The following is a 27727-nucleotide window of genomic DNA, read 5'->3' as shown; positions in this document are numbered from 1 at the left end:
ATTTGAAAGAGTTTCAGGGGGTCCAGCAGGGTTTCCTGCTGAAAAAAAAGCCCTGGGGGTCTCAGCACACTGAGGGGTGGGGCTTAATCTTGATACCCACCACGGTGTCCAGGCCGGTGCTGTCCGGGTTCATTTTTGACCACTCGATGTCTAGATTCCCCGTCTCGGAGGCGTCCACCACGTAGGTGCAGCCAAGCGTTACAGAATCCCCTTTGGCCTTCATGATGGTCTCGGTGCTCATCTCCTGGATTTTGATCGCATTCAGCCATGCTGGAAAGAGGAACGATCGGTCAGCGCCAGGGAGCCAAAGAGCGACATTCTATACAATGTATGCAAATGGTATTCAGGAAAGTATCCATGTAATGGGCACAGCGGGTGTACAGACCCGGGAACTCAGCACAGGGATGGTGGGAACCACTCATAATGGGCACAGCAGGAGTACAGACCCGGGAACTCATCACAGGGATGGTGGGAACCCCTCATAATGGGCACAGCGGGTGTACAGACCCGGGGACTCAGCACAGGGATGGTGGGAACTCCTCATAATGGGCACAGCGGGTGTACAGACCCGGAACTCAGCACAAGGATGGTGGGAACCCCTCATAATGGGCACAGCAGGTGTACAGACCCGGAACTCAGCACAGGGATGGTGGGAACCCCTCATAATGGGCACAGCAGGTGTACAGACCCGGGAACTCAGCACAGGGATGGTGGAACCCCTCCTAATGGGCACAGCGGGTGTACAGACCCGGGAACTCAGCACAGGCATGGTGGGAACCCCTCATAATGGGCACAGCAGGTGTACAGACCTGGGATGAATTATATTTTGCCTAAAAATCGGTTCCACCATTCTGGGAGAAGTCTTAATCCAAATGGTCAGGTGATCTCCTCTCCCGGTGACCTGACTGACCGGATACATGAAGGTTTCCTGTTTGGTTACATAACTCACTGCATTGTTGAGTCAAATACCAAACCCGACCAGATCCATGGCCCCGGGCTGCACAGGAGGGTTGGGAGCCAAAGGTTGTAATCAAGCTTTTTAAATGTCAACAGGTTGTCCTTGTTAAACATCTCCAAGGTGCCCAACGCCTGGAGACACAACGACCTCAACGCCGCCAACCCACCAACATAGACCATGACCAATGTCCTACTCTGCTCTGCTGGAGGACTCTGTTCCTTCCTCTATAACTCTCCTCTCCTGAGATACTCTGCTGGAGGACTCTGCTCCTTCCTCCATAACTCTCCTCTCCTGAGATACTCTGCTGGAGGACTCTGCTCCTTCCTCTATAACTCCCCTCTCCTGAGATACTCTGCTGGAGGACTCTGCTCCTTCCTCCATAACTCTCCTCTCCTGAAATACTCTGCCCTGCTGGAGGACTCTGCTCCTTCCTCTATAACTCTCCTCTCCTGAAATACTCTGCTGGAGGACTCTGCTCCTCCCTCTATAACCCTCCTCTCCTGAAATACTCTGCTGGAGGACTCTGCTCCTTCCTCTATAACTCTCCTCTCCTGAAATACTCTGCTGGAGGACTCTGCTCCTTCCTCTATAACTCTCCTCTCCTGAAATACTCTGCTGGAGGACTCTGCTCCTTCCTCTATAACTCTCCTCTCCTGAAATACTCTGCTGGAGGACTCTGCTCCTTCTTCTATAACTCTCCTCTCCTGATATACTCTGCTCTGCTGGAGGACTCTGCTCCTTCCTCTTTAACTCTCCTCTCCTGAAATACTCTGCTGGAGGTCTCTGCCCCTTCCAGGAACTCTCCTCTCCTGAAATACTCTGCCGGAGGACTCTGCTCCTTCTTCTATAACTCTCCTCTCCTGATATACTCTGCACTGCTGGAGGACTCTGCTCCTTCCTCTATAACTCTCCTCTCCTGAAATACTCTGCTGGAGGACTCTGCTCCTTCCTCTATAACTCTCCTCTCCTGAAATACTCTGCCCTGCTGGAGGACTCTGCTCCTTCCTCTATATCTCTCCTCTCCTGAAATACTCTGCTCTGCTGGAGGACTCTGCTCCTTCCTCTATAACTCTCCTCTCCTTAAATACTCTGCTGGAGGACTCTGCTCCTTCCTCTATAACTCTCCTCTCCTGAAATGCTCTGCTAGAGGACTCTGCTCCTTCCTCTATAACTCTCCTCTCCTGAAATACTCTGCTGGAGGACTCTGCTCCTTCCTCTATAACTCTCCTCTCCTTAAATACTCTGCTGGAGGACTCTGCTCCTTCCTCTATAACTCTCCTCTCCTGAAATGCTCTGCTAGAGGACTCTGCTCCTTCCTCCATAACTCTCCTCTCCTGAGATACTCTGCTGGAGGACTCTGCTCCTTCCTCTATAACTCCCCTCTCCTGAGATACTCTGCTGGAGGACTCTGCTCCTTCCTCCATAACTCTCCTCTCCTGAAATACTCTGCCCTGCTGGAGGACTCTGCTCCTTCCTCTATAACTCTCCTCTCCTGAAATACTCTGCTGGAGGACTCTGCTCCTCCCTCTATAACCCTCCTCTCCTGAAATACTCTGCTGGAGGACTCTGCTCCTTCCTCTATAACTCTCCTCTCCTGAAATACTCTGCTGGAGGACTCTGCTCCTTCCTCTATAACTCTCCTCTCCTGAAATACTCTGCTGGAGGACTCTGCTCCTTCCTCTATAACTCTCCTCTCCTGAAATACTCTGCTGGAGGACTCTGCTCCTTCTTCTATAACTCTCCTCTCCTGATATACTCTGCTCTGCTGGAGGACTCTGCTCCTTCCTCTTTAACTCTCCTCTCCTGAAATACTCTGCTGGAGGACTCTTCTCCTTCCTCTATAACTCTCCTCTCCTGAAATACTCTGCTGGAGGACTCTGCTCCTTCCTCTATAACTCTCCTCTCCTGAAATACTCTGCTGGAGGTCTCTGCCCCTTCCAGGAACTCTCCTCTCCTGAAATACTCTGCTGGAGGACTCTGCTCCTTCTTCTATAACTCTCCTCTCCTGAAATACTCTGCTGGAGGACTCTGCTCCTTCCTCTATAACTCTCCTCTCCTGAAATACTCTGCCCTGCTGGAGGACTCTGCTCCTTCCTCTATATCTCTCCTCTCCTGAAATACTCTGCTCTGCTGGAGGACTCTGCTCCTTCCTCTATAACTCTCCTCTCCTGAAATACTCTGCTGGAGGACTCTGCTCCTTCCTCTATAACTCTCCTCTCCTGAAATACTCTGCCCTGCTGGAGGACTCTGCTCCTTCCTCTATATCTCTCCTCTCCTGAAATACTCTGCACTGCTGGAGGACTCTGCTCCTTCCTCTATAACTCTCCTCTCCTGAAATACTCTGCTGGAGGACTCTGCTCCTTCCTCTATAACTCTCCTCTCCTGAAATACTCTGCTGGAGGACTCTGCTCCTTCCTCTATAACTCTCCTCTCCTGAAATACTCTGCTGGAAGACTCTTCATAGAAAGTTTATGGACGGAGTTCTACTTTAATCCATGTTGATGAGGTCACCATTTTCGGGCACATGGACCCTTCTCTCGTATGATGAGTAGTGACATTGGAATGTTATTACAGACGCACAATCTGCTCACGTTTCGGTCTGACAGAACCGGTAGATCGGATGTTCCTTCCCAATAACACACCCTGTGGTGAGCAATACTCATCTCCGCACTCAGATCACCCTCAGGGAGGAGGCCGAAATATGTCCCACACCTTCCCCAAAGTAGCAGTTTCGGTTAGGTGGGGACCAGGGCCGCCATCAGGGGGGTACAGGCAGTACACCTGTAAGGGGCCCGGATGGCAACACCCTTTTTTTTATATTATTTTTTTATTATAATTTTTTTCTTTCTAAGGGGCCCGGAGGTCCCCAGATGGTAACCCCCCCCCCCCCTTTTTTTTATACTTTTTTTTTATAATTTTTTTTTGTTTTTATTAAAGGGCCCAGAGGTCCCCAGGGGTTAATATTTGTTCGTGTATATATATATATATATTTGTATTTTTTTTTATTTTTTTTTTATTTAAGGGCCCAGAGGTCCCCATGGCCCTAGAAGGCAACCCCCACTTTTTTTTTTTTTTATAACTTTTTTTTATATATATATTTTTTATTATTAAAGGGCCCAGAGTGCCCCAGGGTCCCGGAAGTCCCCAAGGCCCTGGATGGCAACCCCCCCCCTTTTTTTATAAAAAAAAAAATATTATTATTATTTTTTATATTTTTTCATTTTTATTTTTATTAAAGGGTCCAGAGGTCCCCGGGGCCAGGGATGGCAACCCCCCCTTTTTTTATATAACAATTACTATTTTTTTTTTTTTTATTAAAGCGCCCAGAGGTCCCCGGGGCCCCGGATGGCAACCCCCCCTTTTTTTTTTATACATTTTTTTTATATATTTTTTTAATATTAAAGGGCACAGGTGGCAACACCCTTTTTTTATATTATTTTTTTTATTATATTTTTTTTTTTGTAAGGGGCCCGGAGGTCCCCAGATGGTAACCCCCCCCCTTTTTTTTTATACTTTATTTTGTATATTTTTTTATCATTTTTTTTTTTATTAAAGGGCCCAGAGGTCCACAGGGCCTGGACGGCAACCCCCCCTTTTTTTTTTGAAAAATTATTATTATTTTTTAATTTTTATTTTTTATTAAAGGTCCCAGAGATCCCCGGGGCCCCCGGATAGCACCCCCCCCCCCCATTTTTTTAATAAAAATTATTATTTTTATTTTTATTTTTTATTTTATTTTTTATTTTTTTATTAAAGGGCCCAGAGGTCCCCAGGGCCCCGGATGGCTTTTTTTTTAATAATTTTTGTTATATATTTTTTTTATTATTAAAGGGCCCCAGGGCCCCGGATGGCTACCCCCCCCCCCCCCTTTTTATATATTTTTTTATATATATATATTTATTTTTTATAAATTTTTTCTTTGTAAGGGGCCCAGAGGTCTCCAGCGCAACCCCCCCCCCCCCCCCCCCCCAATTTGTGGCACCCACCGCTTCTTAATTCACGGGCCCCCCCTCCACTTCTCAATTTTCTCAATTAGCGGCGGCCCTGGTGGGGCCATTAGATCACTGCCTAGGCTGAAATCAGTCAGAAAAAAAAAAGTTTACCTTCTTCCCCCAGTGATCAATCAGATTGTACATTGTAACTTTGTAGCAGGCAAGAGCAGGGGCTGATGGAATGAGGAAAATATAGAACAGCAAGGTTCAGGTGTTACAATTATTTTACGAAAAAATGTGTAGCCAATATAACGCAGCGTGGTTTCAATGTAATATATAGCATGCTGTTCTCAGTTCTTGCCACTAGGGGCGCCGTCTGCATGGAGTTTGTGGGGGAGGGATTCCTCCAAGGTGTCTCCGCCCACAATAACACACAACTTAATTACCTTCTGCCACACATTGGCCTCATTGTCTGCATTTATTATTACACATGTACACGTGTGCCAGGCTATTAAAAAAACACGGACCGCAGAGCGTGACCAGTATGTAAACACGGCTGATCCGCGCTTTCCTTGAGGCAATCTCTGGAATTCGAAACTTAGGAAGAACGCGTTCCTTCTGTGTCTTTTAAAGAGGACCTGTAATGCTAAGGATAAAGAAGGCGGGCAGTAACCTTGTACTCTGCCCTCCTGACCCCCCCTGTACTCTGCCCTCCTGACCCCCCTGTACTCTGCCCTCCTGACCCCCCCTGTACTCTGCCCTCCTGACCCCCCCCTGTACTCTGCCTTCCTGACCCCCTCTGTACTCTTCCCTCCTGACCCCCCCCCTGTACTCTGCCCTCCTGACCCCCCCTGTACTCTGCTCTCCTGACCCCCCCTGTACTCTGCCCTCCTGACCCCCCCCCCCCCTGTACTCTGCCCTCCTGACCCCCTCTGTACTCTGCCCTCCTGACCCCCCCCCCCTGTACTCTGCCCTCCTGACCCCCCCTGTACTCTGCCCTCCTAACCCCCTCTGTACTCTGCCTTCCTGACCCCCTCGGTACTCTGCCTTCCTGACCCCCTCTGTACTCTGCCTTCCTGACCCCCTCGGTACTCTGCCTTCCTGACCCCCTTTGTACTCTGCCCTCCTGACCCCCTCTGTACTCTGCCTCCCTGACCCCCTCTGTACTCTGTCCTCCTGACCCCCCCTGTACTCTGTCCTCCTGACCCCCCCTGTACTCGGCCCTCCTGACCCCCCCTGTACTCTGTCCTCCTGACCCCCCCTGTACTCGGCCCTCCTGACCCCCCCTGTACTCTGCCTTCCTGACCCCCTCTGTACTCTGCCCTCCTGACCCCCTCTGTACTCTGCCCTCCTGACCCCCTCTGTACTCTGCCCTCCTGACCTCCCCTGTACTCTGCCCTCTTGACCCCCTCTGTACTCTGCCTTCCTGACCCCCTCTGTACTCTGCCTTTCTGACCCCCTTTGTACTCTGCCCTCCTGACCCCCTCTGTACTCTGCCTTCCTGACCCCCCCTGTACTCTGCCCTCCTGACCCCCCCTGTACTCTGCCCTCCTGACCCCCCCTGTACTCTGCCCTCCTGACCCCCCCTGTACTCTGCCCTCCTGACCCCCTCTGTACTCTGCCCTCCTCTGTACTCTGCCCTCCCGACCCCCTCTGTACTCTGCCCTCCTGACCTCCCCTGTACTCTGCCCTCTTGACCCCCTCTGTACTCTGCCTTCCTGACCCCCTCTATACTCTGCCTTCCTGACCCCCTTTGTACTCTGCCCTCCTGACCCCCTCTGTACTCTGCCTTCCTGACCCCCTCTGTACTCTGCCCTCCTGACCCCATCTGTACTCTGCCCTCCTGACCCCATCTGTACTCTGCCCTCCTCTGTACTCTGCCCTCCTGACCCCCTCTGTACTCTGCCTTCCTGACTCCCTCTGTACTCTGCCCTCCTGACCACCTCTGTATTCTGCCCTCCTCTGTACACTGCCCTCCTGACCCCCTCTGTATTCTGCCCTCCTCTGTACTCTGCCCTCCTGACCCCCTCTGTACTCTGCCTTCCTGACTAGCTCTGTACTCTGCCCTCCTGACCCCCTCTGTACTCTGCGCTCCTGACCCCCCCCGTACTCTGCCCTCCTGACCCCCTCTGTACTCTGCCCTCCTGACCCCCTCGGTATTCTGGCCTCCTCTGTACTCTGCCCTCCTGACCCCCTCTGTATTCTGCCCTCCTCTGTACTCTGCCCTCCTGACCCCCTCTGTATTCTGCCCTCCTCTGTACTCTGCCCTCCTGACCCCCTCTGTACTCTACCTTCCTGACCCCCTCTGTACTCTGCCCTCCTGACACCCTCTGTATTCTGCCCTCCTCTGTACTCTGCCCTCCTGACCCCCTCTGTATTCTGCCCTCCTCTGTACTCTGCCCTCCTGACCCCCTCTTTACTCTGACCAGGACTGATATCACATGCAAAAGGCTGAAGAAGTCCAAGGGCTGGTACCACAAGCAGGGGATGGAGGGATGCTTGAGCAGGTACCAAAAGTGAGCAGCTGGAGTAGTTTGCTACCGCAGAGGAGTGGTTTGACAAGTCCACTTGAGGATACCACTGGTGAGCAGCTGAAGATGTCCCATGGCTGGTGCCACATGTGAGTGGCTGGAAGGGATCTCTAGGGTGGTACCAAAGGTAGGGAGGTGGAGCAATCCTAGGGCTGCTATCACAGGCAAGCAGCTGAAAGTATCTGTGGTGTGGTACCACAGGTAGGCTGCTGAAGGAGTCCCAAGGCTGGTACCACAGATGAGTGGCTGAAAGGGATGTCTTGGGTTGGTATCAAAGGTAGACAGGTGGAGGAGTCCCAGGGCTGGTATCACAGGCGAGCAGCTGGAAGTATCTGTGGTGTGGTAGCACAGGTAGGCAGGTGGAAGAGTTCCAGGGCTGGTACCAAAGGCGAGCACCTGGAAGTATCTGTGGTGTGGTACCACAGGTGGGCAGCTGGAGGAATACCAGGACTGATACCACATGCAAGGGGCTGAAGAAGTCCAACAGCTGGTATCACAGGCAGTGGCTGAAAGGATGCCTGAACTGGAACCAAATGTGAGTGGCTAGTGGCTGGAGAAGTCCCAGGGCTGGTACCACAGGTGATCACCTGGAGAATTCCCAGGGCTGGTACCACAGGTGATCACCTGGAGAAGTCCCAGGGCATGTACCACATGTGGGAAACTGGAGAAGTCCCAGGGCTGGTACCACAGGTGGGCACCCAGAGAAGTCCCAGGGCTGGTACCACAGGTGATCACCTGGAGAAGTCCCAGGACTGGTACCACAGATACTTGCAGTACTCTGGTACAGTGGCTGGGTCTTCTGCGTTTTATGTAATATTGAATGGTATTTATGAACGGAGTTTCTCTCCGGGGACAATGGCGTTGTTGTGGTGAGCGCGCGGGGTCACCGGCGAGACCCGTCACTACCACAATCCTGGTAAATATTTGTCTGTAGATAAGAAGGAGGCACGAGGCACTTTCACCCGCATTCATAGGAGGATCAACAGAAACTGCAAACCGGTTGAGCAACCCGGGAAGCTATTCGAAGAATCTCGGCTGCAATCTCCATCCGTCTGCCCCGTCTTCCCCCGACTCTTCCTCCCGCGGGTTGCGTCACCACGTCGCTGCGTTGCTAAGCGCTGCATCACCTCCAGTCTCCGGCTGAATTGGTTCTGAAAACAGGTGCAGGTTGTCCGTAGAAGACCGTTACTATGCAGCACAAAGTAACGCGCCTTGGCAACCGCCGCCCCCGGTCATCCTGGTCTGTGAACCCCCTTTAGATGGGCTTTAACGCGAGGGAACCAACATGGCTTCCTGATCACATGACTGCTGTCATTGGCTCTCACAGGATCAGGAGCCCCTCCCGTTTGCCCCTGATCAGAATTTGCGCCCGAGATCTGTCGGCAACTCTTGGGCCGCGGTGAATGCCAAGCAGTAGTCTCACCAGTGGGGACATCGAAGGCAATAAAATAGGCTGCAAAAAAAAGCTTGAGAATGTAATAAGAGCTCCACATTCCTTTTTTTTTTTTTTTACTTGTATTCAGCGGGTTTCAGGGGCCTGTACTTACCCTTCATCAGGGCTACAAGACCCAAAGAGAAGAACAAAGGGTCCATATGATATAGGCCAGCAATACAAATCTTAAGATAGCAAAACAACATAAAAGCATATATGAAAATTCTTAAAGTCCAAGCATTAATTTCATTAATTGGTACCCAACGGGTTTCAGGGGCCTGTACTTACCGTTCATCAGGGCTTACAAGACCCAAAGAGAAGAACAAAGGGTCCATATGATATAGGTCAGCAGAAAAAATCTTGAGATCGTAAAACAACGTAAGAGCACCATGTGAAAATTCTTAAAGTCCAAGCATTTTTTTTAACGGGTTTCAGGGGCTTGTACTTACCCTTCATCAGGGTTACAAGACCCAAAGAGAAGAACAAAAGACTTCATATGATAAGGGCCAGCAATAAAAATCTTAAGATAGCAAAACAACACAAAAGCACCATGTGAAAATTCTTACAGTCCAATTTTTTTTTTAACGGGTTTCAGGGGTCTCTCCTACCCTTCATCAGGGCTACAAGACCCAAAGAGAAGAACAAAGGGTCCATATGATAAGGGCCAGCAATAAAAATCTTAAGATAGCAAAACAACGTAAAAGCACCATATGAAAATTCTTAAAGTCCAAGCATTTTTTATTTAATTTGTACCCAACGGGTTTCAGGGCCCTGTACCTACCCTTCATCAGGGCTACAAGACCCAAAGAAAGGAACAAAATGTCCATAAGATAAGGGCCAGCAATTAAAATCGTGCGATCGTAATATAATGTAAGGGCAACATATGAAAATTCCAAGCATTTTTTTGTTTCAGGGACCTGCACTGCCCTTCATCAGGGCTAAAACACATGAAAAAAAAAACAAAAACAAAAGAACGAAAGGGTCTATATGACAATTTCAGCAAAAAAAAAATCTGGAAAAAGTAATAAGAGCGCCACGCAAATATTCTTAGTGCCCAAGCTTTTTTTTTTAAAGTAATTTGTACCCAACGTGTTTCAGCAGCCTGTGCTAACCTTCATCAGGGCTACAAAACCCACAGAGAAGAACAAAGGAACAGAGGGTCCAAGATAAAGGTTCTATAATGAAGACAGTAATAAAAAAAAACCTTGAGAATATAATAAGAGCACAAAACCAAATATCTTAGTTACCCAGTGTTTTTTAATTAATTTGTATCCAACGTGTTTCAGGGGGCTGCACTGCCCTTCATTAGGGCTACAAAAAAAGATCAAAGAGTCTATAAGACAAGGATCAGCAATAAAAACCTTGGGGTAGATTCAGGTACATTTGCGCATTTTTTTACGGAGGAGCAGGGCAACGTTTTTGCCCTGCGCCCCCGCAAATTTTCGGCGCTACCCGCGATTCACGGAGCAGTAGCTCCGTAAATTGCGTGGGCGCTCCGGCAAAATGACCGGCGTAAGTGCGCGCAATTTAAATGATCCCGTAGGGGGCGGGAATCATTTAAATTAGGCGCGTTCCCGCGCCGTTCGTAGAGCGCATGCTCCGTCGGGAAACTTTCCCGACGTGCATTGCGGCAAATGACGTCGCAAGGACGTCATTTGCTTCAACGTGAACGGCGTCCAGCGCCATTCACGATTCACTTACGCAAACTACGTAAAGTTCAAATCTCGCGACGCGGGAACGACGGGGTATACGTAACATTGGCTGCCCCTGCTAATAGCAGGGGAAGCCTTACGCGAAAACCGCCGTACGCAAAAACGACGTAAACTGCGTACGCAGGGCTCGCGCAACGTTGTGAATCGGTGTTAGTATGCAATTTGCATACTATACGCTGAGCGCAACGGGAACGCCACCTAGCGGCCATCGCAAGAATGCAGCCTAAGATATGCGTGGCATAAGAGCCTTATGCCGCGCATATCTTAGGCTGCAGTCGGAGTAACGAGGTTCCTGAATCAGGAGCATTCGTAACGCCGGCGCAAGTAAGCAATTGCGCTGCGTAACTATGGTTACGCAGGCGCAATTGCTCTCTGAATCCGGGCCCTTGAAAATGTTATAAGAGCGCTTAGTTCAATTTCTAATTATTTCAAGGGTTCCTCTGGGTTAAAAAAAAAAAAGTTGAGAATGGTTGCTCTAGTAAGTCTTCAGTAGCAATAGATTATGTTTGGCCCTTTTGGAGACATCAGGGGCCACATTAGGCCCCCTATACCTTGTACATTGATGAGCACTGTTATAGTGTTGTGTGTCGGTTTCGCACACACATGACACCACTAATTATTCGCTTTCTAAGGATTCATTGTAAACAAATGTCCATAAAGCACGTGTTAAATAAACTAATTAAAAACACTTGTTAACATGCCTATGATGTTTTATTGATGATGGCTATAGGGAAATCATGTGATTCACTTCTAGCTGACATGCTGAAGAGTAGCTGGCTTTTGGGACGATGGGATTTCAAAGCTGCAAAAACACGAGGGTGTATTTATAAAAAAATTAGGCGGTCGCCTAAGGCCTCGCACTCACATGGGCCTCGCAGCCACCTAATTTACCTGTGATCAATACTAATGTCGGGCACGGAACTCTGCGGCCCAGGGGCGTGCTGACCAATCTGAGGGCCCTGGGCCAATCATGGAGCATCCAGGTACGTTGGAGGCAGGTGTCGAGGAGCGGGACACCAAAGTGACATCAGTAGCCTTCAGAGTAGACACGAATCTGCGCCCTGCGGATTGGTAGCCACTGATCTGGGTATTGCATGTGGTGAAGAGGCGCCCTCCCTAACTCTAATTCCTCCCACTGACACCAATGATGGGACACTATTCCTCCCACTGACACCAATGATGGGACACTATTCCTCCCACTGACACCAATGATGGGACACTATTCCTCCCACTGACACCAATGATGGGACACTATTCCCCCCACTGATACCAATGATGGGACACTATTCCTCCCACTGACACCAATGATGGGGCACTATTCCTCCCACTGACACCAATGATGGGACACTATTCCTCCCACTGATACCAATGATGGGACACTATTCCCCCCACTGATACCAATGATGGGACACTATGCCTCCCACTGACACCAATGATGGGACACTATTCCTCCCACTGATACCAATGATGGGACACTATTCCTCCCACTGACACCAATGATGGGACACTATTCCTCCCACTGACACCAATGACGGGACACTATTCCTCCCACTGATACCAATGATGGGACACTATTCCCCCCACTGATACCAATGATGGGACACTATTCCCCCCACTGATACCAATGATGGGACACTATGCCTCCCACTGACACCAATGATGGGACACTATTCCTCCCACAGACACCAATGACGGGACACTATTCCTCCCACTAATACCAATGACGGGACACTATTCCCCCCCCACTGATACCAATGATGGGACACTATTCCTCCCACTGACACCAATGATAGGACACTATTCCTCCCATTGATACCAATGATGGGACACTATTCCTCCCACTGATATCAATGATGGGACACTATTCCTCCCATCGACACAACAATGAGACACTATTCCTCCCACTGACACCAATGATGGGACACTATTCCTCCCACTGACACCAATGATGGGACACTATTCCTCCCACTGATACCAATGATGGGACACTATTCCTCCCACTGATACCAATGATGGGACACTATTCCTCCCACTGATACCAATGATGGGACACTATTCCTCCCACTGATATCAATGATGGGACACTATTCCTCCCACTGACCCCCAAAGATACTGTAGGGCATTCTCTACTCCCACTGGCCCTAGTTTGGCCCTCGTAAAACCTAAAGGACAGTAAACGGGCCCTTTGTTTGGAAAGTTTGGAGACACCCGCTTTAGATGGATGGCGCCATCTTTGATCAGGCATCATCCAAGGTCACCGTCTACTTCCTGGACTGAGATGCCGGCTCAGACATGACACCACCATGTGACCCCTGCCCCCGATGAGTGTTGGGTGTTGTGATGTGTCAGAAGTGTATTCATGCATCGGAATAGTTCCTGAGGCTAAAGTGGCCCCTCAACCAGTTTCACTTGAAAGGCCACTTTGGAATGCTGCAGGTTTCCCAGCCATTGGGTCCAATTCACCTAACTGAAGGCAAAGTGATTGATAAAATACACACAGCAACGGGATCTTGCAAGTTCACGACAGGCTTTTGGTTGGGTTCTGTCCAGTGGCCGTGCGTCCATAGAGGGCGCAGGAGCGCCGCCCCCTCTCTCCTGCACCGCCACTGAATACAATACATAGATTCATGCATTGCATGAATCTATGTATTGTCGCCGCTGCCCACTATTCAGATGGCCGCCCCCTAGCAAGCGCCAGCCATCTGAATAACGGCAGCTGGTTGGCTGTGGAAGTGTCACACAGCCACACAGCCAGTGGCTCTGATAGGCTTCCCGATTACAGCCTGTGGGCTCTAATCGGCTTCCAAATAGTTAACCAGGGGACGCACGGGCCCTGGGTAACCCTGACACGCATCTCAGCCAATCAGGTTCACCGGATCTGGTTACCGGTAACCTGATTGGCTGAAGTGACATCGAGGACGGGAGAAGACATCGAGGGATCGTGGATGAGGATAGCTGACCGAGAAAGGTAAGTGCTGGGCAGGGGGGGCAATCTGGCGGTATTTTGGGGCAATCTGGCGGCATTTTAAGGGGAAAACTGGCGGCAATTGATGGGCACAGTGGCAACAATGGCATGGCACACTGGCGGTGTTTGGCATGGCACAGTGGCGGCATAGGCATGGCACAGTGGAGACAATTGATGGCACAGTAGCGACAATGGCATGGCACAGTGGCTGCGTTTGGCATGGCACAGTGGCGACAATTGATGGGCACAGTGGCGACAATGGCATGGCACAGTGGCGACAATGGCATGGCACAGTGGCGACAATTGATGGCACAGTGGCTGCGTTTTGCATGGCACAGTGGCAACAATTGATAGCACAGTGGCTGCGTTTGGCATGGCACAGTGGCGACAATGGCATGGCACAGTGCCGACAATGGCATGGCACAGTGGAGACAATTGATGGCACAGTGGCTGAGTTTGGCATGGCACAGTGGCGACAATTGATGGGCACTGTGGCGACAATGGCATGGCACACTGGCTGCGTTTAGCATGGCACAGTGGCGACATAGGCATGGCACAGTGGCGACAATGGCATGGCACAGTGGCTGCGTTTGGCATGGCACAGTGGCGACAATTGATGGGCACAGTGGCGACAATGTCATGGCACAGTGGCGACAATTGATGGCACAGTGGCGACAATTGATGACACAGTGACTGCGTTTGGCATGGCACAGTGGCGACATAGGCATGGCACAGTGGCAACAATTGATGGGCACAGTGGCGACAATGGCATGGCACACTGGCTGCGTTTGGCATGGCACAGTGTCGACAATTGATGGGCACAGTGGCGACAATGGCATGGCACAGTGGCTGCGTTTAGCATGGCACAGTGGCGACAATTGATGGGCACAGTAGCGACAATTGATGACACAGTGGCTGCGTTTTGCATGTGTGACAGGGTACACGACTCTGTGTATGTCAGTGAGAGGTTGGAAAGGGTTAAGCCTGGCCCAACAGGTAAAGCTCCTCCCTCTCTCTATTAATTAGCCTGCACCTGATAGTGTAGGGAGTGGCTGAGAGCCTCAGAGGGAGTTCCAGGCTGGGCTGGATGGACACAGACTGGAGAGTGTCTGTGTATGCGTGGAACCAAGGTCTGTCAGAACAATTACTTATAGGTAGATTAAAGTAGCCCGCCGCATCTTTGCGGCGGCGTAGCGTATCGTATTTACACTACGCCGCCGTAAGTTAGCTAGGCAAGTACTGTATTCACAAAGTACTTGCCTGCTAAGTTACGGCGGCGTAGTGTGAATAGGCCGGTGTAAGCGCGCCGAATTCAAATGAGGATGTGGGGGGGCGTGTTTTATGTAGATTAACTGTGACTCGACGTGATTGACGTTTTTTACGAACGGCGCATGCGCCGTCCGTGTACATATCCCAGTGTGCATTGCTCCAAAGTACGCCGCAAGGACGTATTGGTTTCGACGTGGACGTAAATAACGTCCAGCCCTATTCACGGACGACTTACGCAAACGACGTAAAATTTTCAAATTTCGACGCGGGAACGACGGCCATACTTAACATTACTAGTCCAGCTATTTGATGGAATAACTTTACGCCTGAAAAATGCCTTACGTAAACGGCGTATCTTTACTGCGACGGGCGCGCGTACGTTCGTGAATAGGCGTATTTAGTGATTTACATATTCTACGCCGACCGCAATGGAAGCGCCACCTAGCGGCCAGCCTAAATATTGCACCCTAAGATAGGACGGCGCAGGCCGTCGTATCTTAGATAGGTTTAAGTGTATCTCAGTTTGAGAATACACTTAAACTTAGGTCGGCGCAAATTCCGAGTTAGGTCGGCGTATCTACTGATACGCCGACCTAACTCTATCTTTTTTTGTTTGTTTATACTGAAGTCGGAATAGCGGCTCTAGTAAAGCGCAGTGAGGGGCGCTCTTGTTTAGTTGGCCTCCTAAGGTGGAGTAGGCCTATTTATTTGTGTTACTTTTTTTCATTGGTCGCATTAAAGCTGCATTTATTCGCCATTTCTGTCTAAAGATCGGTGACTTTCTCACACATGGCACAGTGGCGACAATGGCATGGCACAGTGGTGACAATTGATGGCACAGTGGCTGAGCTTGGCATGGCACAGTGGCGACAATTGATGGCACAGCGGCTGAGTTTGGCATGGCACAGTGGCAACAATTGATGGGCACAGTGGCAACAATGGCATGGCACAGTGGCAACAATTGATGGACACAGTGGTGACAATTGATGGGCACAGTGGCTGCGTTTGGCATGGCACAGTGGCGATAATTTTATGGGCACAGTGGCTGCGTTTGATGGGCACAGTGGCTGCGTTTGGGCACAGTGGCTGCGTTTGATGGGCACAGTGGCTGCGTTTGGGCACAGTGGTTGTGTTTGGGCACAGTGGTTGTGTTTGGGCACAGTGGTGGCAATTGATGGGCACAGTGGTGACAATTGATGGCACAGTGGATGCGTTTGATGGGCACAGTGGCGACAATTGATGGCACAGTGGCGACAATTGATGGGCACATTGGCTGCGTTTGATGGGCACATTGGCTGCATTTGATGGGCACAGTGGCGACAATTGATGCGCACATTGGCTGCGTTTGATGGGCACATTGGCTTCGTTTGATGGGCACAGTGGCGACAATGGCACAGTGGATGCGTTTGATGGGCACATTGGCTGCGTTTGATGGGCACAGTAGCGACAATTGATGCGCACATTGGCTGCGTTTGATGGGCACATTGGCTTCGTTTGGGCACAGTGGCGACAATTGATGGCACATTGGCTGCGTTTGATGCGCACATTGGCTGCGTTTGATGCGCACATTGGCTGCGTTTGATGGGCACATTGGCTTCGTTTGATGGGCATAGTGGCGACAATTGATGGGCACATTGGCTGCGTTTGATGGGCACATTGGCTTCGTTTGATGGGCACAGTGGCGAGTCGAGAATTGATGGGCACAGTGGATGCGTTTGATGGGCACAGTGGATGCGTTTGATGGGCACAGTGGCTGCGTTTGATGGGCACAGTGGCTGCGTTTGATGGGCACATTGGCTTCGTTTGATGGGCACATTGGCTTCGTTTGATGGGCACAGTGGCGACAATTGATGCGCACATTGGCTGCGTTTGATGGGCACATTGGCTGCGTTTGGGCACAGTGGCTGCGTTTGATGGGCACAGTGAGGCTGCAATTGATGTTTGTTTTTCTCGTTTCTTTGTGCCCCCCCCAAAAAAATTTGAGCACCAGCCGCCACTGATTCTGTCCGGGATGATAAATAGTTTCCAAGATAGACGCTTAAGATTTTCTCCCCTCTAGGGCTCATTCACACCAGCAGCATGGGGCTGCATTGGGCTGTGTTGCCCAATATAGTCCCAGGGGTTAAAAATAGATTGCTGTAAGTTTGGGGTGGAGGAACGTGACTGGCCTGCACAGAGTCCTGACCTTAACACGATGGAACACCTTTGGGATGAATTAGAGTGGAGACCGCGAGCCAGGCCTTTTCGTCCAACATCAGTGCCTGACCTCTCAAACATCCCCATAGACACTCCTAAACCTTGTGGACGGCCTTCCCAGGAGAGGTGAAGCCGTTGTAGCTGCAAAGGGCGGGGCCAACCCAATATTGAACCCTACGGACTAAGACTGGGATGCCATTAAAGTTCATGTGTGTGTAAAGGCAGGCGTCCCAATACTTTTGGCAATATAGTGTAAAAAGCTGTTATCACTGCAAGTAGCGAGTTCAGCGTTGTGTGGCACAGAATACAGTTAATCAGTAACTTCTGTTCTATAAAGACGGGAAGTAATGGGGACACAACAGGAACTGTCACAGCCATCGATACCTGTACACTATGACGTCACCCGTGCGGGTTTCTTACACCATCACTTCTATAAGATGTGCAATACATAGAAGAGATTTATATTGGGGGTCCTGAAGATGTCGGGAATGAATAATATGGAGTTCAGATACCCATCATCACCAAAGACAAGAACAATGACACACTGACACTTGGGGGTCCCAGAACAATGACACACTGACACTTGGGGGCCCAGAACAATGACACACTGACACTTGGGGGTCCCAGAACAATGACACACTGACACTTGGGGGTCCAGAACAATGACACACTGACACTTGGGGGTCCAGAACAATGACACACTGACACTTGGGGGTCCCAGAACAATGACACACTGACACTTGGGGGGTCCCAGAACAATGACACCCTGACACTTGGGGGTCCCAGAACAATGACACCCTGACACTTGGGGGTCCAGAACAATGACACACTGACACTTGGGGGTCCAGAACAATGACACACTGACACTTGGGGGGTCCCAGAACAATGACACACTGACACTTGGGGGTCCAGAACAATGACACACTGACACTTGGGGGGCACAGAACAATGACACACTGACACTTGGGGGTCCAGAACAATGACACACTGACACTTGGGGGTCCCAGAACAATGACACACTGACACTTGGGGTCCCAGAACAATGACACACTGACACTTGGGGGTCCAGAACAATGACACACTGACACTTGGGGTCCCAGAACAATGACACACTGACACTTGGGGGTCCAGAACAATGACACCCTGACACTTGGGGGTCCCAGAACAATGACACACTGACACTTGGGGGTCCCAGAACAATGATACACTGACACTTGGGGGTCCAGAACAATGACACACTGACACTTGGGGGTCCAGAACAATGACACACTGACACTTGGGGGTCCCAGAACAATGACACACTGACACTTGGGGGTCCCAGAACAATGACACACTGACACTTGGGGGGTCCCAGAACAATGACACCCTGACACTTGGGGGTCCCAGAACAATGACACCCTGACACTTGGGGGTCCAGAACAATGACACACTGACACTTGGGGGTCCAGAACAATGACACACTGACACTTGGGGGTCCAGAACAATGACACCCTGACACTTGGGGGTCCCAGAACAATGACACCCTGACACTTGGGAGTCCAGAACAATGACACCCTGACACTTGGGGGTCCAGAACAATGACACACTGACACTTGGGGGGTCCCAGAACAATGACACACTGACACTTGGGGGTCCAGAACAATGACACACTGACACTTGGGGGGCACAGAACAATGACACACTGACACTTGGGGGTCCAGAACAATGACACACTGACACTTGGGGGTCCCAGAACAATGACACACTGACACTTGGGGTCCCAGAACAATGACACACTGACACTTGGGGGTCCAGAACAATGACACACTGACACTTGGGGTCCCAGAACAATGACACACTGACACTTGGGGGTCCAGAACAATGACACCCTGACACTTGGGGGTCCCAGAACAATGACACACTGACACTTGGGGGTCCAGAACAATGACACCCTGACACTTGGGGGTCCCAGAACAATGACACACTGACACTTGGGGGTCCCAGAACAATGACACACTGACACTTGGGGGATCCAGAACAATGACACACTGACACTTGGGGGTCCCAGAACAATGACACACTGACACTTGGGGTCCCAGAACAATGACACACTGACACTTGGGGGTCCCAGAACAATGACACACTGACACTTGGGGGTGCAGAACAATGACACACTGACACTTGGGGGTCCAGAACAATGACACACTGACACTTGGGGGTCCCAGAACAATGACACACTGACACTTGGGGGTCCAGAACAATGACACCCTGACACTTGGGGGTCCAGAACAATGACACACTGACACTTGGGGGTCCAGAACAATGACACACTGACACTTGGGGGTCCCAGAACAATGACACACTGACACTTGGGGGTCCAGAACAATGACACACTGACACTTGGGGGTCCAGAACAATGACACACTGACACTTGGGGGGTCCCAGAACAATGACACACTGACACTTGGGGGTCCAGAACAATGACACACTGACACTTGGGGTCCCAGAACAATGACACACTGACACTTGGGGTCCCAGAACAATGACACACTGACACTTGGGGGTCCAGAACAATGACACACTGACACTTGGGGTCCCAGAACAATGACACACTGACACTTGGGGGTCCAGAACAATGACACACTGACACTTGGGGTCCCAGAACAATGACACACTGACACTTGGGGGTCCAGAACAATGACACCCTGACACTTGGGGGTCCCAGAACAATGACACACTGACACTTGGGGGTCCAGAACAATGACACCCTGACACTTGGGGGTCCCAGAACAATGACATACTGACACTTTGGGGGTCCCAGAACAATGATACACTGACACTTGGGGGTCCCAGAACAATGACACCCTGACACTTGGGGGTCCCAGAACAATGACACACTGACACTTGGGGGATCCAGAACAATGACACACTGACACTTGGGGGTCCCAGAACAATGACACACTGACACTTGGGGGATCCAGAACAATGACACACTGACACTTGGGGGTCCCAGAACAATGACACACTGACACTTGGGGTCCCAGAACAATGACACACTGACACTTGGGGGTCCCAGAACAATGACACACTGACACTTGGGGGTGCAGAACAATGACACACTGACACTTGGGGGTCCAGAACAATGACACACTGACACTTGGGGGTCCCAGAACAATGACACACTGACACTTGGGGGTCCAGAACAATGACACCCTGACACTTGGGGGTCCAGAACAATGACACACTGACACTTGGGGGTCCAGAACAATGACACACTGACACTTGGGGGTCCCAGAACAATGACACACTGACACTTGGGGGTCCAGAACAATGACACACTGACACTTGGGGGTCCAGAACAAAGACACACTGACACTTGGGGGGCACAGAACAATGACACACTGACACTTGGGGGTCCAGAACAATGACACACTGACACTTGGGGTCCCAGAACAATGACACACTCACACTTGGGGTCCCAGAACAATGACACACTGACACTTGGGGGTCCAGAACAATGACACACTGACACTTGGGGTCCCAGAACAATGACACACTGACACTTGGGGGTCCAGAACAATGACACACTGACACTTGGGGTCCCAGAACAATGACACACTGACACTTGGGGGTCCAGAACAATGACACCCTGACACTTGGGGGTCCCAGAACAATGACACACTGACACTTGGGGGTCCAGAACAATGACACCCTGACACTTGGGGGTCCCAGAACAATGACACCCTGACACTTGGGGGTCCCAGAACAATGACACCCTGACACTTGGGGGTCCCAGAACAATGACACACTGACACTTGGGGATCCAGAACAATGACACACTGACACTTGGGGGTCCAGAACAATGACACACTGACACTTGGGGGTCCCAGAACAATGACACCCTGACACTTGGGGGTCCAGAACAATGACACACTGACACTTGGGGGTCCAGAACAATGACACACTGACACTTGGGGTCCCAGAACAATGACACACTGACACTTGGGGGTCCAGAACAATGACACCCTGACACTTGGGGGTCCCAGAACAATGACACACTGACACTTGGGGGTCCAGAACAATGACACCCTGACACTTGGGGGTCCCAGAACAATGACACCCTGACACTTGGGGGTCCCAGAACAATGACACCCTGACACTTGGGGGTCCCAGAACAATGACACACTGACACTTGGGGATCCAGAACAATGACACACTGACACTTGGGGGTCCAGAACAATGACACACTGACACTTGGGGGTCCCAGAACAATGACACCCTGACACTTGGGGGTCCCAGAACAATGACACACTGACACTTGGGGGTCCAAAACAATGACACACTGACACTTGGGGGTCCAGAACAATAACACACTGACACTTGGGGGTCCCAGAACAATGACACACTGACACTTGGGGGTCCCAGAACAATGACACACTGACACTTGGGGGGTCCCAGAACAATGACACACTGACACTTGGGGGTCCAGAACAATGACACACTGACACTTGGGGGTCCCAGAACAATGACACACTGACACTTGGGGGTCCAGAACAATGACACACTGACACTTGGGGGTCCAGAACAATGACACACTGACACTTGGGGGGTCCCAGAACAATGACACACTGACACTTGGGGGTCCAGAACAATGACACACTGACACTTGGGGGTCCCAGAACAATGACACACTGACACTTGGGGGTCCAGAACAATGACACACTGACACTTAGGGGTCCCAGAACAATGACACACTGACATTTGGGGGTCCTAGAACAATGACACACTGACACTTGGGGCCCCAGAACAATGACACACTGACACTTGGGGGTCCCAGAACAATGACACCCTGACACTTGGGGGTCCCAGAACAATAACACACTGACACTTGGGGGTGCAGAACAATGACACCCTGACACTTGGGGGTCCAGAACAATGACACCCTGACACTTGGGGATCCAGAACAATGACACACTGACACTTGGGGTCCCAGAACAATGACACACTGACACTTGGGGGTCCAGAACAATGGCACACTGACACTTGGGGGTGCAGAACAATGACACCCTGACACTTGGGGGATCCAGAACAATGTCACACTGACACTTGGGGGTCCAGAACAATGACACCCTGACACTTGGGGGTCCAGAACAATGACACCCTGACACTTGGGGATCCAGAACAATGACACACTGACACTTGGGGGTCCAGAACAATGACACCCTGACACTTGGGGGTCCAGAACAATGACACACTGACACTTGGGGATCCAGAACAAAGACACACTGACACTTGGGGGGTCCAGAACAATGACACACTGACACTTGGGGGTCCCAGAACAATGACACACTGACACTTGGGGGGCCCAGAACAATGACACACTGACACTTGGGGGTCCCAGAACAATGACACACTGACACTTGGGGGGTCCAGAACAATGACACACTGACACTTGGGGGGCCCAGAACAATGACACACTGACACTTGGGGGTCCCAGAACAATGACACACTGACACTTGGGGGTCCAGAACAATGACACACTGACACTTGGGGGTCCCAGAACAATGACACACTGACACTTGGGGGTCCCAGAACAATGACACACTGACACTTGGGGGTCCCAGAACAATGACACACTGATACTTGGGGGTCCCAGAACAATGACACACTGAGACTTGGGGGTGCAGAACAATGACACGCTGACACTTGGGGGTCCCAGAACAATGACACACTGACACTTGGGGGTCCAGAACAATGACACACTGACACTTGGGGGTCCAGAACAATGACACACTGACACTTGGGGGGTCCAGAACAATGACACACTGACACTTGGGGGTCCCAGAACAATGACACACTGACACTTGAGGATCCAGAACAATGACACACTGACACTTGGGGGTCCCAGAACAATGACACACTGACACTTGGGGGTCCCAGAACAATGACACACTGACACTTGGGGGTCCCAGAACAATGACACACTGACACTTGAGGATCCAGAACAATGACACACTGACACTTGGGGGATCCAGAACAATGACACACTGACACTTGGGGGTCCAGAACAATGACACACTGACACTTGGGGTCCCAGAACAATGACACACTGACACTTGGGGATCCAGAACAATGACACACTGACACTTGGGGTCCCAGAACAATGACATACAGAACAATGGACCCGCACGGACGGTACATATGTCGGCTCGTCCTGCCAGTTTGCATTTTGTACCTTTTTTTTATATGAAAGTCGTAAAATCTCAGCACCCAAAACAATCCTACCTGGCATGAGTCCCAGCAGCACAATCAGCGCGGCCCCCCACAGGTGAGTCATGGTGGTCCTGAAGGATCCTCCAGGTGCTGCAGTTCTTCTGTTAGATCCGGACTGTGTGTGATGAGACCTCACCTAGAGAAACCTGCGCTCTCCATCCAGAAGTTGTAGAACTTGTGCTGCCGGTTCTGTGTTGTGATGGAACACACACGACACGCCTGTACTCTGCGTGACGTGACCATGTTCCTCTGGGCCGGGTGACGCCCATTGAGGATCTTTCTGGCTTCCTCGGCTCTGGTTAATGATTAATGTCACTTGTGTTTTTTTTTGTTTTGTTATTATTTGAATAGAGCTTAGAATTGCGGCTCATTGCACCCTTCCCCCCAACAGAGAACCTCGACCAACATTGAGACAGGACAGGAAATGAGGAGAAATCTCCTCCTCACCCCACCGTGGTGTCCTCTGCACCCCACCATAGTGTCCTCTGCACCCCACCGTAGTGTCCTCTGTCCTCTGCACCCCACCGTAGTGTCCTCTGTCCTCTGCACCCCACCGTAGTGTCCTCTGCACCCCACCGTAGTGTCCTCTGCACCCCACCGTAGTGTCCTCTGCCCCCTGCACCCCACTGTAGTGTCCTCTGTCCCCTGCACCCCACCGTAGTGTCCTCTGTCCCCTGCACCCCACCGTAGTGTCCTCTGTCCCCTGCACCCCACCGTAGTGTCCTCTGTCCCCTGCACCCCACCGTAGTGTCCTCTGTCCCCTGCACCCCACCGTAGTGTCCTCTGTCCCCTGCACCCCACCGTAGTGTCCCCTGCACCCCACCGTAGTGTCCCCTGCACCCCACTGTAGTGTCCTCTGTCCCCTGCACCCCACCGTAGTGTCCCCTGCACCCCACTGTAGTGTCCTCTGTCCCCTGCACCCCACCGTAGTGTCCCCTGCACCCCACCGTAGTGTCCCCTGCCCCCCACCGTAGTGTCCTCTGTCCCCTGCCCCCCACCGTAGTGTCCTCTGTCCCCTGCCCCCCACCGTAGTGTCCTCTGTCCCCTGCACCCCACCGTAGTGTCCTCTGTCCCCTGCACCCCACCGTAGTGTCCTCTGTCCCCTGCACCCCACCGTAGTGTCTTCTGTCCCCTGCACCCCACCGTAGTGTCCTCTGTCCCCTGCACCCCACCGTAGTGTCCTCTGTCCCCTGCACCCCACCGTAGTGTCTTCTGTCCCCTGCACCCCACCGTAGTGTCTTCTGTCCCCTGCACCCCACCGTAGTGTCTTCTGTCCCCTGCACCCCACCGTAGTGTCCTCTGTCCCCTGCACCCCACCGTAGTGTCCTCTGTCCCCTGCACCCCACCGTAGTGTCCTCTGTCCCCTGCACCCCACTGTAGTGTCCTCTGTCCCCTGCACCCCACCGTAGTGTCCTCTGCCCCCTGCACCCCACCGTAGTGTCCTCTGTCCCTTGCACCCCACCGTAGTGTCTTCTGTCCCCTGCACCCCACCGTAGTGTCCTCTGTCCCTTGCACCCCACCGTAGTGTCCTCTGTCCCCTGCACCCCACCGTAGTGTCCTCTGTCCCCTGCACCCCACCGTAGTGTCCTCTGCACCCCACCGTAGTGTCCTCTGTCCCCTGCACCCCACTGTAGTGTCCTCTGTCCCCTGCACCCCACTGTAGTGTCCTCTGTCCCCTGCACCCCACCGTAGTGTCCTCTGTCCCCTGCACCCCACTGTAGTGTCCTCTGTCCCCTGCACCCCACCGTAGTGTCCCCTGCACCCCACCGTAGTGTCCTCTGCACCCCACCGTGGTGTCCTCTGTCCCCTGCACCCCACCGTAGTGTCCTCTGCACCCCACCGTAGTGTCCTCTGTCCCTTGCACCCCACCGTAGTGTCCTCTGTCCCCTGCACCCCACCGTAGTGTCCTCTGTCCCCTGCACCCCACTGTAGTGTCCTCTGTCCCCTGCACCCCACTGTAGTGTCCTCTGTCCCCTGCACCCCACTGTAGTGTCCTCTGTCCCCTGCACCCCACCGTAGTGTCCTCTGTCCCCTGCACCCCACCGTAGTGTCCTCTGTCCCCTGCACCCCACTGTAGTGTCCTCTGTCCCCTGCACCCCACCGTAGTGTCCTCTGCACCCCACCGTAGTGTCCTCTGCACCCCACCGTGGTGTCCTCTGTCCCCTGCACCCCACCGTAGTGTCCTCTGCACCCCACCGTGGTGTCCTCTGTCCCCTGCACCCCACTGTGGTGTCCTCTGTTCCCTGCACCCCACCGTAGTGTCCTCTGTCCTCTTCCCCCCCCCCCGTAGTGTCCCCTGCACCCCACCATAGTGTCCTCTGTCCACTGCACCACCCCGTAGTGTCCTCTGTCCCCTGCACCCCACCGTGGTGTCCTCTGTCCCCTGCACCCCACCGTAGTGTCCTCTGCACCCCACCGTGGTGTCCTCTGTCCCCTGCACCCCACTGTGGTGTCCTCTGTTCCCTGCACCCCACCGTAGTGTCCTCTGTCCTCTTCCCCCCCCCCCGTAGTGTCCCCTGCACCCCACCATAGTGTCCTCTGTCCACTGCACCACCCCGTAGTGTCCTTTCTTGTAATCTTTACACTGTAAAAAAGAAACCGTGCTGCACCCTGGTGATCTTTGATCTCTTCCATGTTGTTCAGGTAGATCTCCAACTCTCCTGGGTTGCCGATCCCCGTTCTTTAGGATAAAGTCCATAAACTACAGAAGTCCAATTCCGAATTTAAGCCATAGCGGTTTTTACACGGTTACATGGCGGGTCCAGCATGAACTTATGTAAGTATGTATGTGCCATGCCATGTGGGCAGTGCTGAGACAAGATCTTCTAGAGTCCAGGGCAAAAATGCCAAACTGCCAAAAGTTACGGTGGCGTAGCGTAAATCTGCCAGCGTAAGCGCGCCGAATTCAAATTGAGAAGAGGTGGGCGTGTTTTATGTAAATAAAACATGACCCCACGTAAATGACGTCTCTAACAAAAGGCGCATGCGCCGTCCGTGAACGTATCCCAGTGCGCATGCTCCTAATCACGTCGCAAATAGTCAATGCTTTCGACGTGAACGGAATTTACGCAAAGCCCTATTCGCGAACGACTTACACAAACGACGTAAAATTTTCTAAATTCGACGCGGGAACGACGTCCATACTTAACATTGGCTATGCCTCATATAGCAGGAGTAACGTTATGCCGAAAAAAGCCCTACGCAAACGAGCGCACGTACGTTTCTGAATCGGCGTATCCAGCTCATTTGCATATTTTACGCTGAAATTGACGGAAGCGCCACCTAGCGGCCAGCGTAAATATGCAACTTAGATACGACGGTGTAAGAGACTTACGCCAGTCGGATCTTAGCCTAATTTTGGCGTATCTTGCTTTCTGAATACAGAAAGATACGCCGGCGCAGCTTTGAATTTACGCGGCGTATCTATAAATACGCCGGCGTAAATTCTTGCTGAATCTAGCCCTTCAGTTTTTACAACCCGAAAAACGGTGGTGTGTACGCGGCATCTGACTCTAATGCCGCGTACACACCATCACTTTCTGCGATGGAAAAAAACGTCATTTTCAAAAACGTCAATTTAATTGACCGTGTGTGGGCAAAAACGTCGTTTTATGTCTTCTAAAAAACGACAGAAAAAAATTGAAGCATGCTTCAATTTTATGTGTCGTTTTTCAAAAGTGCACTTTTTACCTCACAGAAATTGACCGTGTGTAGCAAAAAACGTCGTTTTCTAAGACGTTTTTTCATCCACGCATGCCCAGAAGCTAGCTTCAATGGTAAAACGTGGTGGAACGTAACCTGACTTTGCAAGATCATTGTGAGAAAACGATGGTGTGTATGCAACTTCGTCTTTGAAAATTGAAGTTTCAAAAACGTCATTTTTTACTTCACAGAAAGTGTCGTTTTTTTTCATCACATAAAGTGATGGTGTGTACGGGGCATAAGGCTTCATTTCCACTGACGTTTTTACAGCCACGTTTCTGAGCGTTTTTTACAGCTTAAAAACGCCTGTCCGTGTTATTCTATGGCTGCATTCACACCTGAGCGTCGGTCGTTTTTTTTCTGGCGTTTTGTCGCGCGTATTTGCGCGTTTGCATACAGTGTCGTGCAACGTTTTTGTACTTCGGCGTTTTTTATTTTAGCCAATAGGAAAAATGATCATCTTTTCATCACTTGTTGCTATGTTGGTAGATTTTTTTAATCTTCTGCATGGGCGACAAGTTCTATTTATTAAAGCGACGAAACGCCCGTAGCAAACGCCCGTTGTCGCGCGATACGCTCAATTCGCGCGTTTCCCATTACTTTCTATGGGAAAAAAACGCTCAAATACGCCCAAACCGCACGATACGCGCGACAAAAAAAGGTCCGGGACTTGTTTGAGCTTCGCGCGACAGGCGTTTGGGCGTTCAGGCGTTCAGGTGTGAACAGTCACCATAGGGAATAATGTTAATTCTCCCCTCTGGCGTTTGTGAGCAGTGCG

General features: G+C 51.4%; 1 protein-coding gene across 1 annotated transcript in view; it reads right to left on the bottom strand.

The window, feature by feature from the left end:
- Window positions 1–23489, bottom strand: part of VSIG8 (V-set and immunoglobulin domain containing 8) — a 51994-nt gene extending 28505 nt beyond the window's left edge. The window contains exons 1-2 of the mRNA XM_040333608.1: window positions 23260–23489; window positions 101–270 (exon numbers count right to left, since the gene is read on the bottom strand). Of these exons, the coding sequence (XP_040189542.1) occupies window positions 101–270; window positions 23260–23311 (222 nt within the window). The 5' untranslated portion in view covers window positions 23312–23489. The remainder of the gene's footprint in view (window positions 1–100; window positions 271–23259) is intronic.
- Window positions 23490–27727: the final 4238 nt, after the last annotated feature.

The sequence above is a fragment of the Rana temporaria genome, chromosome 13 (genome assembly GCF_905171775.1).
Source record: "Rana temporaria chromosome 13, aRanTem1.1, whole genome shotgun sequence".
NCBI lineage: Eukaryota > Metazoa > Chordata > Amphibia > Anura > Ranidae > Rana > Rana temporaria.
The sequence above is the reverse complement of the archived record's forward strand: the minus strand, read 5'-3'. Positions and strand labels throughout refer to the sequence as shown.